The sequence below is a fragment of the Branchiostoma lanceolatum genome, chromosome 4 (genome assembly GCF_035083965.1).
Source record: "Branchiostoma lanceolatum isolate klBraLanc5 chromosome 4, klBraLanc5.hap2, whole genome shotgun sequence".
NCBI classification, from domain to species: Eukaryota; Metazoa; Chordata; class Leptocardii; order Amphioxiformes; family Branchiostomatidae; genus Branchiostoma; species Branchiostoma lanceolatum.
This window is the reverse complement of record NC_089725.1, coordinates 10907286-10925815: the sequence shown is the minus strand read 5'-3', so window position 1 is coordinate 10925815 and position 18530 is coordinate 10907286. Positions and strand designations below refer to the sequence as shown.

Sequence of the window (18530 nt, the reverse complement as noted above, 5' to 3'; positions counted from 1 at the left end):
TGTTTTGCACAACTCACTGATGCTACTGGTTATTTTTGTTGTTACGTTTATGAAGGTTAGACATCCAGGTAAATAGCATAAAAAGACAATTCAAATGCTACAACTAGAAGATTCGGAGATTTTATCCTGAACGTTTCAAGTGACATCCATCACTCTTCTTTAGCGTTACTAAAAAAGTAGCAAAATTAATAAAATCTGTTGTTGTTCCAGTTTAACTACATGATTGACATCCCCTGGCTCATACAGCAGTATCCAAAAGAAGCAAGGTAAGCAATTCTGAACTTACATACCTTCAATAGGTGGGCAAGTAGTAGTGGACAACCTCAAGTCAACATACACACTCATGCCACATCTTCAGAAAAGACTCAGACTGTAGTCGCATAGTTTCTGTATAGAACTTTACTCAAGCCCACACCCAGACTATTTTAGCCTTAGTTATGTGTTTGGCTTTGTTGATGGTTAAGGGCTTGAATGAGCACAAGTAAAATGTCCAGCATCTTTTCTGAATGGTAATGACTTGAGGTTGTCCACTATACTACATGCTCACCTTCAACATTTGGTCAGGTGTTTGTCAATAGCTTTACATCAGGTTTCCATGTCATTTGACACGACTAAACATTTTCTCTCTGTCGACTTTTGGGGACCACAGTCGGTCCTTTCTGGCCCATCCCCGTCTTGTATCAGCCAACAAAAGGGTATGTCACCATGTAAGGGGCGGTATAACCCGACGTTGCGTAAAAGCATGTCGACTGATGATGATGATGATGATGATTACCAGTTCCAGGAAGCAATTGTGTTGTACATGCTACCATTAGGTGACCAACAGCTGTTTTGATAGTCTGTACCACACTACTTTCATGGGGGTGTCGTTCTATAATTTAGCATCACCTGAAAATACGGTGCCCCAAATCACCATGCATCATCGGGACCTCAATAACCTCAATAACTCCCCACATGCCTAATCATGATGTAGAGCAAATCCATCGAGAGGCTCTTGAGTTATAGTTGCAAACACACAGACAGACAGAATCAATACCCCAGTCACTGACCTCCTTCACGGAGCTAACGATCAGGCAATCTACAAAGGGCGTATCACCCTTCCCGACATCAATGGGCTGTCAGAACCACTACGCACGGTCTTCCATTCCCACGCATATCCAACTGTGCCAAATCTACCAACACCTGTTCATGATCTCTGAAGTTAAAACCCTGAAAGAAAAGACAAATCCATTGCTAATCTACCGCATTCCTTATCAGGGCCAAGAGAGACAGGTTGAGACACCTGCTCATGGCACCCAAAGACAGAAGATAAAGGTGGCACTATGTGCTATATCCCTTCCCAGGACCATTACAAAGACTTAAGCCCTGCTGGGAGTCTGCAAAAATGTGCATTAGAGACGAGGTGTCTGGAGCACAGATGCCCCAGGTCACTGTCATCCGAAGTCTCACATTACGAATGAACGTTGAATCTCCAGGTCATACTGTTTCTAGACACTGAACTTCGTGAGAGGGATCAAGGACAACATCTACATCAGGGCACACCAACCATCACTCAAGGTAGCAGAACACATGTACAGTGTTTGGCCTATGGCGACTTCTATAGTTAAGGGCCACAAGGTGACTGGCTTTGACACGGTAATCATTAAAGTAGGGTGCACTAGAGGAATACAAAAAACAAAATATGTTTGAGTTCAGGGTACAACCTACAAATAATTTAAAAACCCAAAAAATCTGTCAGCGTATCGGCTTCTCCCGCTTTGCAAGAACGCTCTGCCGCAAACTTAAAACCACCGCGAACAATCCATTTTCGCCCTAGCGCAAACTTAAAGGCATTTACAGTAAGTCGTGGGAAGCTCCCGAATGTGTTACAGGGGCATTATATTATAGACAAAGACAAGTACGATATACACATAAATTTGTAAGGTAACAACAAAAATATGGTCGACCAAAGCTAAGTTTCGAACTTCCGAAAATAATTTCATCAGGTTGGTAGAACATTAACACCAGTGTTAAAAGAAACTCCATATATCCTAAGTTTTGAACTGTTCTAAAAAGTTTAATATATGGTCACTATGGCCAGTCTCCTTTGAGTGAGTGGGTATAAGTTGATGAGAGTAGGGTCTGCAGTACAAACAGCAACAAAGCAAATAGTAGTCTGTGCTCATTTCCCATTAGCAACTTTATTCATTTCAGGACATAAAGATCAATACAATGTCTATCCATCAGCTTAATCTCTTCTCTACTTTCAAGTGTCCTTTATTTTAATTAATCCATTATGTACAGTTCAGATCTCTTTCAACGGGTCGGGACAGAATTTCAAACAATGGGGCAAATAGTCAAATAACATTGTACAGTAAGGATGTAACTTTGTCCGTGCAATGTTACACTATACAGTAATTCAACTTTGTACAATGTAACTTTGTTCATGCCAAGTTACTTTTTACCAAGATGTGTGAACTTTGTTGCACTTTTTTATGCAGCTCCAGATAACTGATAAATCAATCGGTGGCAAGATGGCTGTTGACAAGTTTAAATCAGGGTCTGTACAGCAGATGAATATGAAATCAAATATCCTGGTATTGGAGGAATCCTGCCTCAAATCAACATCTTGCACGCTGCCCCAAATATATTTGTACATTTGCTTTGATTTGCTTTGTACGATTGATGAAAGTTAGTCAGACAATATTTCCATGCATTCTAGCCTGGAGTCGAGTCTTGGTAGCTTTTGTCCGCTTCCAACGGTCGCTTTAGTTTGCTTCCAACAGGCGCTACCCCGTCATAGCGACCGTCGGAAGCAGACTAGGCCTAATAAGACTGGGCTCCAGGCTACATGTATTTAGCGTTGGTAGCAGAATGGACATTATTCATCTTTAAGAATATCAAAGCTCTCTCAGTTACTTGGTCTATGACAAAGCAGAAGACATGATGGATTCCCTGTTTTGACCGACGTCAAAAGTTACTTTAAAAAAAATGATATGATGTCATGCACATTGTGTTTGTATCAAACAGTTTGTACAGTAGTGAGGTTTATGTATTTATCATGACATGCAATTAAAGGAATCAGCTTGAAGACAAAAGTATCTTAAATACATGATTTGAGTCTTATCCCTTATCATCCTTGTTATTAGGACCTTATAATTACATTGCAGCTCTATCTAAATCATTCTTGCTCACTTTTTCAACTAAGAATTTCCTATCTTCATTCCTATCTCTTTTGTCCAAAAGTGACACAGCAATGTAGATGGAGTTAAAGTCAAACCTGTACAAGTGAACCACCTCTACATAAGGACCATATTACAACTTTTTGGTGGTCCCTTAGATGATTTTTCCCATTGATACAAGCATTAAGAACCCTGTCTGTAGTGACCCCCTGTGCACATATATAGACCAGATTATATTGGTCTTCTGAGTAGTGCTGCGTACCTAAACTCATCTTCAGGATCAGGTCCGGATTCAAATCCGGAGGTTCAGGTTCAATATACAATGTAAATCCGAACCTGAAACCATGGCATATGTGCGCTTAGCCTAGAAAACCTTTTTTTGTTACTTGTAAAAATGCAGTCAGTAGTAAACACAAAAGCTCAGTAATAAACACAAAGCATCAATGTTTTCGTCTTTTTTTATAGCACAAATGAAGGTTTAGGGCAAAAAGGAGAATATAACTGAGAGATACGCCAAAAAAGCAATTACTCAAACAACTGGATATGATTTTGGAAACGGTCAGACGTTTCAAGTAGCATCCACTACTTTTCGTTAGTGACTGTGAGCAAGATCAGTTGAACAGCAGGTTTATAACCACGAACTATGAAGTTCGTGGTTATAACATGTTCATAGTTCGTGGTTATAAACCTGCTGTTCAACTGATCTTGCTCACAGTCACTGACGAAAAGTAGTGGATGCTACTTGAAACGTCTGACCGTTTCCAAAATCATATCCAGTTGTTTGAGTAATTGCTTTTTTGGCGTATCTTATTACCTGGATGTCTAATCTTCATCGACGTATAACTGAGAGATAATTTTTTGCAAGTCTGGACTTGATTCCCGACACCTAGTTGTTATTTTTAATTGAACCTAAACATTTTTACAAGACTTAGTCCAGTTCAGGTCCCGGGTTTAGGTACGCAGTACTACTTCTGAGTTGGTCCTCTTGGGCAGGTTTGACTGTAACATCGTCTCTTCATGATGTGTTGTCTACAGGGAGAAACCTTTACTGATTGTACACGGAGACAGCGGGCTGTCTAAAGTCAAGCTGCAGGAAGATGCTCACCGCTTCTCCAACATTCAGCTCTGTCAGGTGGGGCACACATATTTGTCATAATGTACATCTCACAAGGTAGCTAGCTAAGGCTTGTGAAGAAACAATACGTGTGATTTAAATAAATCTACACCGTTACTCATTTTCATAAAAGATAAGAAAGTGAAACCCCAGAATCTGAATAGACAAATTTGAACGACATAAACTGATGTCGTCATATGGGGAATTTTACTCACACACTGTCTATGTATTTGTGTATAGAAGGCATTTGAACGACATTCCGTAAACCCTGACTGGTGATCAGTCAGATTCTAATCGAACACCTGCTTCTTCCTGGTTCAGGAAATGTCGTTCAAACGTGTGCAAACATGTAGGATGACATGGCAGTTTGTGAGTAAAATCCCCCCCTATGACGACATCAGTTTGTGTCGTTCAAATTCATCTATTGCATAATTGCTAAGCTGTGCAGTTGGTAAGTTCAAACAGTTACAGTTGTTGGAACCAATACGCCTGTTCACGGTACCAACTGCACATGCACAATGAGATGCACCGTGGGTAATATGTCGAAGGTGAAGGCCCCTGAGACAAGAACAAAACATGTCTGAACATGGTATCAAGCATTGTCCAGACTAGGATTGTTTACAAGTTAGGGGCCTTAACCTTTGACATATTGCAGTGCAGTTAAAACCATGAACAGGCTTATTATAGCTTTTAGCCAGTGCACATCAGGAGTGAGGGGACAGAAGCAGCAGTAGAACGAACAATCTTTGTCTCCAGCCTACAACATTTCATTCCCTGGACCACGTCCTTGGTAGTGTTTGTCCTTACCTTAGACCTTAGATCCTCCTACAACTTAATGTAGTATTGGTTGGCCAACAGTACCAGAGTTTTCGGTTTTGTGCTGCTACGTCCATCTCCCTTATGTTTTGATGTAGAAGAAAACAATGTCAATAGATGTTGCTGATGTTAGCAGTTTAACAATGCCAGCATGCAATTACAAAGTTGCAAAATGTTTAGGTACCATACATGTATGTAGCTGAACAACAGAAGCAGAATATCTGCAAAAATCAGGCTGAGCCCAAGTAAAACTGTTAGATCAAGTAGTCCAGGTGTCACATATAATACTATTAATTTGTAGCACTCATGATATACAGAGTCAGAGTGCATAAGTCAGAGTGCTGTACTCTTGTTTGAACATGATGTGAAGACAACATTCATGTCTCAACATTCAGGATACTCCTAGCCCTAGATGATATTCCATCACACATGATTACTGGTATGTAAAAAAGTGTTGCCTGTACATAAATGTTCAGTTTTATCGTTGTTGTTTAAAAAAAAGTCACATATAGCTACGTCCATGCACAAACAACGTAACAACAACTGTTTTGTTGTGTCTGTACAATGGTATTGAGGTAAAGAGTCAATTTCCACAGTTAACCATGCCCATGCACTGGTTGATTTCAAATCACACTCAAGTTCAAGTTTTTACTCTCTACTTGCAACATCCAGTACATTGAGAGTCTGTCCGTGTTTGTTGAAACTGTAGTCCATCCATCCTAAGTTCCCAATCATATTGCAAATGCCATAGAATCAGTTCTTTCCAACCATTCCCTTCAATGTCATATAATATATGACCTGCCCTTTGTTTGATTTCTTGTGTTTTCCTTACAAATGTAGGCAGCAATGGTAGAGACAGACCCTTCCTCTGCTACATACAGGGGCAGTGAATCTTGCGGTACTTCTTGTTCTCCAGGTTAAGGCTCATGAACCAACGCTTCTCCATTTTCAGGAGCTCCTCGAACAGCTCCGTGACATTCTGGTTGGTTTTGGCCGATGTCTCTAGGAAGGCACAATTCCACGACTTGGCAATGGCCGTCCCCTCTTCCATATTTACCTCCCTCTGTCCGGTTTCGTCGCACTTGTTCCCCACCAACATGACGGGGATGTTCTGCAAGTTGCCCTTGATCTGACAGATCTGGTCGAAGATGGGCTTGAGTTCCAGTAGGGACTGCTTGCTGGCTATGGAGTAGACCAGGATGAAGGCGTGGCCCTTGGATATGGATAACCTCTGCATGGCGGGGAACTGGTGGCTCCCCGTCGTGTCTGTGATCTGCAGGGTGCAGATGCTCTTGTTGCAGCTGATCACCTGCTGGTATGTGTCCTCCACGGTGGGGATGTAGCTCTCGGAAAACGTCCCGTGGACAAACCTGCACACCAGCGAGCTCTTCCCCACGCTGGCGGCCCCGAAGACCACCACGCGGTAATCGTTACTTTGCTCAGGCATGACATTCATACATGTCAAGTCACCTAGCTGTACAGGTGGGTCAGCCGGGTAGTTCACTACTGCCAGCTGTTCGGCTTCTTACTGCCAGGTGTCAGGTGGGATGCAACAGGTGCCTTACTGTCAGTTGTGACAGGTGTCTTACTAGCTCTGGTTGACAGATGTTTTACTGCTAGTTATTTACAGGTGTCTTACTGCCAGTTATTTACAGGTGTGTTACTGCCAGTACAGGTGTTTGGCTGGCAACAAAGGTGCTTTACTGCCAGTTGTTGATACGTGTCTTACTGCCAGTAAAGTTGTTTTTCTGCCAGTACAGGCGTCTTACTCTCAGTATGAGTGTCTTAGTGCCAGTTGTTGACAGGTGTCTTACGCCCAGTAGAAGTGTCTTACTGCTAGTTGTTGACAGGTGTCTTTCTGCCAGTTGTTGACTCCAGGTGCCTTACAGCCAGGTATTTACAAGCGTCTTCCTTCCTGTTGTTCCCTGGTTTCTTCTGCCAAGTGTTCACAGTTGTTGTACTATTGGTTTTTGAACAGCCAGGTGGGTTGTGACTGGTGTCTTACAGCTAGTTGTCAGTTCTGGAAGAAAAATGCAGCATATGAGAACTCTGATTCTGTATCTGCTTCATATTTGAAGTTTATGTCTGATTCTGTGGCTACTAGGCTAGAATATATAATGGTTCAGGTACATATACCAGGGCTCGAAATACGTTTTTTTGGGTTACATGCAAAATTGTATGTTGGCAAACATTTACATGCAATTTGAAACATTTACATGCAAAATTATCTTGAAAATAGCGTGCAAATTGCATGTTGTATGTCGGTATTTCGAGCCCTGGATATGATACCTTAAAACAGTATTTTGTTTTCATATCACAGAATTATTTGTGGATATTTGGTACTACTCTGTGGGGATATCCTTCTGAAATTGGCCAAATTGGAACTTTACTCCAGGATAAATGTTGTAATCAATGGTGAGAACATTGGAATTGGTTGATGTTTTGTACCACCATGTATCTTAGTTATATTTAGGCCATGTTGATTTGATTATATGGATGACATCCTCCGGGAACCCCAAAGCTGATGCGATTGTGCAAATAAAAAATAAAAAGTTGCCTTCATCATGAAATCTATGTGGTCAGGAAGTGTGAAGAAAACTAATTTAGAAAAATAGAGTATGGTATACCCAAATATAGATTCTTAAATTTTGTTCTTTCAAAACTTCTTTGACTTTTGAATTCTATGACATTATTAGTATCATCCTTTTTCTGAAATACAGCAGCATGTATTTTCTCATATTGCAGCAGCTTTTTACGATTAACAGTATGGGCGAAAAATTGATGTGCGCATGTATGATCAGACTTCTCAGTGCAAAGCTTACATCATCAATTCTTATCCTCCCGCTTAATCAAGTAATAAACAGTACAATTATGCTTATTATAGTTTCTATTAGGAAATTTTAATGAGCAGCATTGTGTCATCTTGACATGATAAACCCGTCTTCAATGATAGACTGTTTCTAGGGGCACAGAGCACTTAAGAGGCTTGAAACTGTCAAAAACCCTGTCAGGGGTCGATGCTGTTCCAAGAACACGCCTGAATTATTCATGTGAGCAATCCACAAAACTCCTCTAGATCTTGCATTCGATATTACCTGCCAGGAGCAGAGTCAGATATGGTACAAGTCATGTCTATCAGTCAAACATATTCATTACAACTGGAGATTGTTGCCCCTTTACATCAATGAAGAATGAATGGATGATTCTTATTTATATGTTTATCAGATATATATCTGTGCCTCAGGAGAGGAGAGGAAAATAAATTGATGATTCATGTAATTGGTCATATTTGCTGAAAGGGAACTCTATGACAATGCATCAGTTCCCTTGATGTGATTACATGTATATGATTTATGTTAATGCGGTTTACTTGAGGGCATACCTCTGTATAGTGGTGTGGATCTAAACCCGAGTTAAGGTTCAGGTTCGGACTCGAGTCCAGAGGTTTAGGTTCAGGTCCGGATTTGAAAGTCCGGACCTGAACAATAATTTTGGAATATTTTTTGGTGTTACATGTAAAATTGCATATTGGCAGATATTTTACACGTAATTTGAAAACTATATATACGGAATTATATACAGTCAGTAATTAACACAGAGGTTCAGTTATAAACACAAAAACAGCAATGTTTTAATATTTTTCTAGTGCAAATTTCACGATTTAAGGAAGGTTTAAGATGGTTTAAAACAAAAAGGAGTGTATGAGTGAGAGAATTTTTTTTCAAGTCCGGACTTGTTTCCAGACGTTTAGGTTTTTTTGGACTTGAACCTAAACGTTTTACAAGTCCGGAACCGGTCCGGCCGGACCGATCCGCACCACTACCTCTGTAGCTGACTGACAGTATTGGGCACAACTATCATTTGCATTCACTGTTTTACTGAATTTCATAAGGCCAAATTGATTTGATTATACGGATAACATCCTTTTGGGACCCCCAAATTTTTTTTGGGGCAGTTTACATCATTTTGCAGCTGCTTTTTACGATTAACTTAAATGCATTTACAGTATCAACTCAAAACTTATAACGGTTACCACGCTTTTGAATGCTTTCAGACCTACTCCTAGCATGGTGTTTGAAAATATGGTTAAATTCTACCTCAGAAGAGACTCTACCAACACACAGATAAATTTACCTTCTTGTATAGGCTACTAGTAAATCAACACCATGGACAGAGGCAGTTTTCCTGTGATACAAAGATTAGCTGTCTACAAAAACGTAGAGGTAACTGAAGATTTATTTTAGATAGATGGATAATAAAAACCTAAGAGGTAATTGAAGATTTATTTTAGATAGATGGATAGTAAAAGTCAGGCATTTCTCAAAGTGCATTTTTCTCAAACTACTCTAAAAATCCAAGAAGCAGACTGCAAGGCAGTAGGCATGCTAGTTGTGAAAACTAAAAGGTAAAAGTCACACATGAATTACAGATGATTCCACACTTAAGGAAAAGAGTAGGGGTTCTTCCCTGTGTGAGTGGATCAAAACCTTACAGCCCGGTCTCGTGCAGCTTGTACTTTCTGTACAAAACTTGTGTGTTACACCTAAAGGTGGTTTACCAGTTATATGCAAAACAACAAGATACAGGAAATTATCCGTGCAGCAAACTGCAGACCAAATGGCCCGCATAATGCTATTTCTTGCAACATTTCTTCCACGACTCTCTTCAAACAACTGTGGAAAATCAATCACGGAGAGGCCTGGAAATGTTCCAGTGTACTTTCAGTGTCCTTCAAACCTGACTGCTGACGTACGGCTCTTATCAGAAAGACACATGTTACAGAGCCGACTGCTGATCCGGTAATCCTTAAACAGGTCCAGGTCCGCGCCTGAACCTCTCATTCCATCCATTTACCAGTCAGAACCTGTTTGTCAAGTACTGAACAATGTCATGAGGTTTGACTAGAAAGAGTGCCGAGTGGATACTAGCACTGCTGTCCAGGCTTTTAGCTAGGATATATAGACAGGGCGTCCAAAAATCGGGGGTGGGGGGGGGTAGACCAATCTAAACCAGAGTTATCCGATGAACTGTATGGAATAACAATTATCTGGTAGATTTTCATATCAATCAGTTGACATGCTGTCTGGTATGAGGAAAAAACAATAGTGGATAGTATGTGTGGGGGTGGAGGAGGACACATGTACAAATGTGTAATTACCAGGGAAACAGGGCATCCTCTGCAGGCCCCCGCAAAATGAGGGCTTCCTTGTTTTCTTAGTGCAAGGCATCCAGAAGACCCCCTGACACCCTCCTAGCTGATAGCCTGCTGCTATGTCGAATTTTACCATTCTAGACCTTCCTTCTGTGATTGAACGTGACATATCAAACAGTAACTAGGCATTTTTGTATGTACTGTAAATCTTGTACAAGTGTTTTTGTTTTCGCGGTTCATACTGTGAAATCAAGAAATCACAAATATGCGTTGGCGTTATCTGCTCTACTACAGAATTCTTTCCATTGCAAACTGAGAAAATCTTCTGTCCTCTCCTACCATGAAAATAGATCCTCGTGAAAATAAACGGATTTAAAGCATATACTGCACACTGTAGTTCGTATTACATTAGAAGTTGGATTATTTACCCATCACCCTTTACAATCTTTCTGTCAGCTGACAAATGAACACTTTTCTCTCACTACAAAATTATTCTGGTTCCCACCAGTCAAATCCCGAGATGTAAGTTGCATTATATATTTCCATAAATATGAAACCATTAATCAGCCTTTAATAACTGTAGAGGGTTTGCTGTACAAGGGTGCATGAGATGATGGATAGGGCATTAGGCTTGGTTCTTGACGTCATATTGCACATTTTTTTTCTACCTACTTCTTCTAGTGAAGAGTATTAGCTGTTGAAAGGTGGTATCATCGCTCAATTGTTACCGATGCCAAAGTGGTGAAAGGCTATATCAGAGCTCGAGTGCCCTATCTGTTTCCTAGTCATGATCGATGGCAGTGATCGGCACACTGAAAACATGAGGGGAATTTCCTCCTCAACCTTTCATCCATCACCTGATCCCTCCTAATTTGGTCGACGGGTCGAAAGTCATTACCTCGTACTCCTGATAAATGCAATGTCATGTACGAGTCTTCCCAACATGCCAAGCCAGCTGCTTGTGTACTGTTAATGCAGAAATGTTCGTGATGGTTTTGTGTTCGCAGTTTTTGCGGTGAACTCTTTACCACAAAGTTAAAACCACTGCAAAGAGCAGTTCCATTGTGTGACTGTAGTGCTACTATTGTCTCAGACGTGAACTCAAAACCACTGCGAACACTCCATTTTCTGCCTACCGCGAAATTAAATCCCCGCGAAGATTTCAGCATTTACAGTATCTCAATGCTACCTTTTGTAACTTAGAATCAGCCTCAGAATCTTTGTAGAAACAAGTTGGAGAGTTTGGGGAAGAAGCCAATTGTTGGCATATATGTATGTGAGAGCAACTGTTTTCAGACTGGCTCTGACCTTAGTGCTGAAATCTGGACTGCTTTGACACTTATTCACAGAATGGTCAGGAGGAAAACCTGAATCTGGCTATCTTCAATTCCTGAATTTATGTGTACCTACTAGGTACAAACTGTCTTTGGTATTGATATTTCAGTTCAGCCTTTTTTTTTAAAACAGGCAAAGAACCAAAGAGATTAATATGGTATAATGTATCCAATCTACATGTAGCAGACCAAACAAATTTAACAGTCAAGACTCAAGACATACATTTTTTTAATATTTTAATTCAATCTATACATCTGCATGGGCACGTTTTTCGGTACAGATTAGATTATGAATATTATCTTTCAGTTTCATTCCTGGATGCCTAACCTTTGCAAACGTACCAACTTGAAGGTATGATTATTGCCAAATGTCTGTGGCTGTGACACAACTGTTATAGTTATGATTTGTTTCAATGGTAGAATTACCAACATATCTGACATCAGTACTCTCCAAGCAGAGGTTAGGCCCTGGCTTGTTTTGGACATCTACACAGACAGGTGTGTTGTCGATCTTTTAAAATAGAATGGCCGACAAAACGCTCAAACAGATGCCCCAAACAAGACAGAACCTAACCTCTGCTCGCACAGTGCAACTTCAGGCCAATGATAGCATTCCTGTGCCACAAAAAACTGGCCATTTTTATGCTTATTGTATTTTTTTTTCATATTCTGCAGGCTCGACTGGAAATCATGTATGGAACACATCACAGGTATTTATATTTTACTTTCTATACCAGAGACGGGGAAATATACATTTTTTAAATAGAATTTTTACTTTCAATGCGAATATCTGTTTTTATGTCTGTAAATGTATCTGTGAACAGCATAAGTTGAGTAGTTTGTTGATTGATCTTTATGATATCTGTTGTCTAGTTAAAAAGTGTCTGACAAATGTATGGCAATTTTGATCATGGGCCATTTTCTAAGGTACTGCAGCAAGCCTCCTTTTTTTGTCAGTATGTTTTGTTCTGGTAATCGTATAGTCATGATTTTGGGGTAGTGAAGGAAGCTTTTTGGTCCGGGAAGAAGTGGTACAGGTTTTGGCCCCCTAGAAGCTTCTTTTTGAACTACACCAATGTTATTGTTTTAGGCAATGCTCAAAATCAGACGATTTCTTCTTTGTCGTAATCATCTATAAATGGGCCTTTAAATTTTGGGTGGAATTCTTTTTTTCCATGTTCTTTTTATTCAATTTTCAAAAACCTATACAGGCGTTGTAATCAAAATTAATATATAACATAAAATAACTTAACAGAAACAAACTCAGACAAAGTCTGAAAATATGTTTGAAACCCATTCATTGATACAAACTTATAACAATGGTGGAATTCTTGATTCCCAGTTATGGACAGATATTTGGAGACAAACATAATATAGTGCATATGGAGTGTTTTATAACGCGCCGGTAACAGTAATTACATGTACCACAACATTAATGCAATACAGATGATGATTGATACCGACTTAGACATGTCACTCACAGTCAGTCAATAAATTTGGCTCATCCAGCCTCATCCCCGGGTGTAATAAACTGAAAACCTATAAGCTATCCGAGCGTCACATGATGAACGACATCCATTTCAGCGGGGGGTACACGGATGATGGGGTCTGAATGTGCTTCTGGTCCAGATGGGATGGGCCTGAAGTAAACAGTCTTTGCTTTTAAGCTTCTCTTTCTTATAGATGTTATGGTAAAGGTAAAGGTTCAATAGCTTTGAGGCCATAGGCCTTCAGTGGGTTGTTAATCTACTGTTTCTGTGTCCACTTTTTTATAAAGGGAGGCCTTTACATTTATGCATTAAGCTTTTGGCCTTCCTTGCATTGTTATATCTCATTTGTATTTCATTGTTATGTCTTTCTTATTTTTTAAGTGCAAATAAGTTAACAAATAAACAAGTGTCTAGGTAACAGTATTAGAGGATGTTATTAGTTTTAAGTGCAAATAAACAAATAAACAAGTGTCTAGGTCACAGTATTAGAGGATGTTATTAGTTTTTAAGTGCAAATGAATGAATAAACAAATGAACAAGTGTCTAGGGCACAGTATTCGAAGGTGGAAGCCATCTCTCTCCTTCCACGGCCTTTTACCTCCCCAACCAAAGTAAGGTACCCATTTACATCTGGTTAGAGTGAGGGGAGTCATGTTATGTGCCTTTCATAAGGACACAACGTCTTTCCAGGAACACCGGGAATTGAACCCCTGACCTCACAATCTCGTGTACGCTAGCTTAGCGGCTCAGCCATCTGACAGCAGCTATATTTTGATAGATGAATTTTGTTTTTACATAGATATTATGAGATGGTACCATATATCAAACTGACAGTTCCCTCTTATGTGTCACACTGTATTGCATTGTAACATCAGCAGGAGTTAGGGAATATACTGTAAATCCAGTTATCTTTGCGGGAACTTAATTTCTGCTTGGAAGGGGAAAGAGGCTTTCACAGTGTTTAAGCATTGCAGTTGAAAAGCCCTGTAGTACAGTAGTAATACAAAGGAAAAACATATTTACGGTGGAGAGGTTACCATGGAAATCGTGTACCAAATAAAAGCACTGTGAACGTTTTAAGATGTACAGTAGTGAACAGAAGGTCCTGTAATTAATCCGACTGGTTTTCCCCTGCATATCTGTGTCACTCTTCGCCATTTATTTCAGCTTAACCGTCGATCATTGTCCACAAGAGGAGGTAGGGGAGGGGCTATAGTCTGATTAAATCAGATATCTGGAGAGATATGGGTTTGACAGCAGTCCCTATCACGGCTCTGGGATTGGAGAATTATCTATTGGGATTGAGAAGCTTTCCACTCCTGCAACTACATGGTGATTGATGGACTGAAAGATCCCCATTAATTTTGCCCAACAGATGCCAGCCGGGTTTGAATACCCATGTGCCAAATACTGTAAGTGCAGAAATGTTCGCGGGGATTTAATTTCGAGGTAGGGAGAGAATGGAGTGTTCGCTGTGGTTTTGAGTTTGTGTTTGAAACAATAGTAGTGCTAACAGTCACACAATAAAATCGTTTTTCGCTGTGGTTTTAAGTTGGCGGTAATCAAAGAGTTCACGCGAACATAAAACCATCCCGAATATTTCTGTATTTACAGTAACGTGGCCTCACTGACACTGTGGTGACTGCAGAATTAATTCCAAAGCTGACCCAGTGTGCAGTTGAAAGCCAGTTAGAACCTGCCGTGCCTCTTATTACTCTGGGATGGAGGTTCACTTCCAACAGAGATACTGTTTTTTTCTCCAGATTTGTGTATTTGCAGGTATAACTCAAGGTCTTTTGGATGGATTTATTTGAGTTTTGGCACGTTGACGTTGGTAGTGAATGAGATCCCGATGATGCACTGTGGTTTTAGCCTCTGTAGCAGTATTTTTTTTTAAGTTTGGGAGAATTTTAGATCGACACCCCCATCTTGAAGGTGTGGCACAGCCTACGAACATATGATATAAAAGACAACGAAAGACACAAAACGTAAACAAATTACTCCTAGCCATATATTTTGGATATTCCTTGATATGCATTTTTTTAATTTTCCGTTTTCGCAAACATCCCGGCCGGGCCCCGGATTGGAAATGAGACCGAACCATATGCAGGGACCTCCACACCTTCAGCTGATTCTACATCATGCCATGATGACGCCCTCTGCCATCTCTTGGGAAGCTTTAGCTCCATAACAAGCCCTGAGATCTCCTGTTATTACTCATGTAACTGTGCTTGTTATTAGTGCATGCTGTTCACACATACTGTGCCATAGACACACAGGGCTCAAAATTGGTTTATGGAAATAGTTGCCCTTGCTTCCCTAACCTAGAATTAGAAATTTAGGTGCACAGACATTATTTTAGTCGTAAAATAAGGCCACAGTATGTAAATGTTATGGATGACATCAGCGCACGCATTGATTTTCGCCTGATTTTGAAATAAAAAACAAGAATTTTTTACCCTTTGCCAATTGTCAATATACTGAAAACGGGGCAATCTGTTTCAAACGTCTGTCAGTCCCATTGGAAAAACGTTCTAGATGCGGTAAAAAACCATTTGCACATGTAGGAATGGTGAAAAATTGATACAAATGTGTTGCACAATTATTGTGTAGTCAAGCTGTAATAAGAATGCTCCTCATCACCAACTTACAGGAGGACACAGTGCAGCCCTCATACCAAACTTGAAATTGGAATTAGTCTGTGCCATTATTATCAACAACGTGTAATCAAGGTGTGTTTCTTGAATGAAATGAAGTACTGACAAATCCGATTACAGGGTCAGATGAAGTAACCAATGTCATGCGGTTTGAGTAGACCATTGTCTAGCTGTCTGTCTGTTGAAGACAAAATAAAAATACGGAAAATCATGCAGACAGTCAGGCCAGCAATAGCGGAGAGAATTTCACTTGAGATGAAGTGAGCAGAGCCAGCATTATGTAGTCACAGTCAGTCAGCCTCATGACTCATGAGACTCCAGTGCCCAGTGTACGGGAAACCCAATGTCTCTGCGTTTTTGAAATGTGCTATACAAACCCGGATCTAAATTCATAATGATTCTAATGTTGACATCAGAGTTAGTTACTGTTTTATTGAATACAGGGATAAAAGACTTATTGGTTGTAATACCATGTTTTATCGCTTCAATTATTCTTGCATACTTTATGGTATTCAAGTTTGAAAGTGTAGATATCTTGGGTTTTTTTTGCCCGCCTTGTTTTTTTTCACCGGCGCGCACTAAATTTGGAGCCGCAGAGGATGTCATCCATAAAACTCACTTGCTGTGGCCTAAAGTAGAATGTAAGCAAAAGCCAATTACAAACAGTGCTGTGAATCTCCTCAGAACTTGAATCTGAAATTCTATTATAGCTAACTTCAACATCACTAAGTAATACAGTAAACTTTAATATCTTATTATTTTTTTATGTCAAGATTATACTGTATATTAGTTGTACAATAGAACTCTAACCCTACATAAATAACTAGGTGCATCGGTGCACCCACAGTAAAAAATTATGTAGCTCAATTTTTGGATGCACAAAGGTAAAGTTTCTAATTTTTGTTGTTGCTTCTTGGAATAGCCTGTCCTGTTTTTCCCATTTTGAAAAAAAAAATTGGGTCGCTATTCCCATTCACAAATTTTTACTCACGATTTTACTATTTGTTCAGTTGTAAAATTCAATAGCCACCAAAATAGAGTTATGTAAACCCTTATCTTCACCCCAGACTATTTGCAAAAATTTTTGTTTTTATTTTTTGCCCTGTCGCTGCAATTTTATTTCCGAAAAAATCTGAGATTCAACAAATTAAATTGGTGCGGCCTTATCATGCACCCAGTATTTCCAGCCCTGACATGTACATTATATTGAATAAAATACTTCTGCTGTCCTCAGGAGCCCTTATTGTTCTCAAATGTTGAGCTAATCCATCAAATCTACAGACAAACACTGTCAGATAAAAAGCCCGTCAGATAAAAGGCCTGTCAAGGGAGAATTCAAAACAGACCGGATGTAACTGAGCCCCTCCCATGATTGACATGTCATTAGAAACAGTGCAATGCTCACTTGACGCCCTTCCCAACGCATAGTGTTTGAATGACAATACTCCAGGTTTGTGGTACTCATTCTAACAGAAACATTTCTGATCAATTTTGTTAGTAGAGAAGCTAGCAGAATGCCTCTTGCACAAAGGTGGAGATTCCCACCCAGTCTTAGAGGTTAGCTCAGGCACTGGAACAAAAACACACAGGAAGTATAGATTGTAAGACTACGTACTCACCCTTCAACTAATACAGGCCCATTTGGGAAGTTCTCTAGGTATCATATAATGTCCTTGGTATCATCATTCACCAGGTCACTGTAAATTGGACTGTTGGATCCTAATGCATAGTGTCGTGGTACCATTCTCTTTCAACGAGCACCTCCGTCCGCACTATCTCTCTACCATCTCAGCTGCGGATCCCATTTCTGTGCACAGTAATGTCCCGCAGGAGCCCACACTTATATACATGAACCCAGTGGTTACATGTAGAAACCAAAACATTTGTGTGGCACATTTGCTGAGAGAATCTTCCATGTCAAAGCACCATCACACGGAATCCCTGTGTTTTCTGCCCAGCCCTAGAGATGTAATCCCATTGTAGCAGCCGGATAGTTGTCTGCTGCACCTGATTTACGTCCTTTATTCCCTGGATAATTACCTGTAAATGTCACATCTGGAGAGCAGCAGGGATCTCTGCCTCCTGTGATATTTATGATCATAACTGGTATTTGGCCGTGCTATTACGTGTAGATTAGGTTCATTGTGTCAGTAGCCTCTTGAAGGCTGAATTTTTCTCAGTTAGCACAGCCGGTGTTTCGTTGCCCCAAAGGAACCATAAAGGAAACATGCGTAGGCGGTGGGTTGTCTGTTACCCTTCGAGCCACCGAGGGAAGATGCGCAGATTCACATTTGTAGTACAAGCCCAGGAGTTGTAAACACTGTTGACAACAATAAGAGTGTAGAGATAACTGTGACTGTCCTTCAGTGCTATATGTATGTACATGATTGTATTTTTTTTTTTGAGGATGAAGTTCTTGATATTACAGTCTTTGATTTTTTATGTAGTGATGACTATGTAGCTATCGATATGATATATATATTTAATGAGACGAATGAGAAAGACTTGGAGGAGGAAAGAGCATTGCGGACAGAGGTGATAGGGTTCTTTCAGGGAGCTTCAAGAAAATATCTAATTCGCATGAAATTTGCATATTCAGAATTATGAACAGACTGTTAGTGTTTCTGTAGTACAGTATAGCCATGTCTGACCCTGTATCTGAAACAAATTTTGTTAAAGGGGCTTCAATAAGAATTGCATTTGCATATCAATGGCATGCAATTTGCATATTCACAATAACGAACGGACTGTTAGCGTTACTGTAGTAACATTTCTCACCTGTATCTGGAAAGCTGTATTGAGACTC

General features: G+C 40.0%; 2 protein-coding genes across 3 annotated transcripts in view; one reads left to right on the top strand and one right to left on the bottom strand.

Annotated features, from left to right (window-relative positions):
- LOC136432539 (tyrosyl-DNA phosphodiesterase 1-like) overlaps positions 1-18530 on the top strand; it is a 58192-nt gene that overhangs the window by 4343 nt on the left and 35319 nt on the right. The window contains exons 5-7 of the mRNA XM_066423899.1: positions 211-266; positions 4197-4293; positions 12253-12287. Coding sequence (XP_066279996.1) covers positions 211-266; positions 4197-4293; positions 12253-12287 — 188 coding nt within the window. The remainder of the gene's footprint in view (positions 1-210; positions 267-4196; positions 4294-12252; positions 12288-18530) is intronic.
- The window catches only part of LOC136432542 (GTP-binding protein Di-Ras2-like), a 28414-nt gene continuing 15306 nt past the window's right edge, over positions 5423-18530 (bottom strand). Inside the window, exons 1-2 of one of the 2 annotated variants that reach the window (XM_066423904.1) lie at positions 17344-17724; positions 5423-7111 (exon numbers count right to left, since the gene is read on the bottom strand). In XM_066423904.1, coding sequence (XP_066280001.1) covers positions 5963-6547 — 585 coding nt within the window. In that variant the 5' untranslated portion in view covers positions 6548-7111; positions 17344-17724 and the 3' untranslated portion in view covers positions 5423-5962. Of the gene's footprint in view, positions 7112-17343; positions 17725-18530 lie in introns of those variants that run through there. The other variant, XM_066423903.1, reaches the window with a different exon arrangement.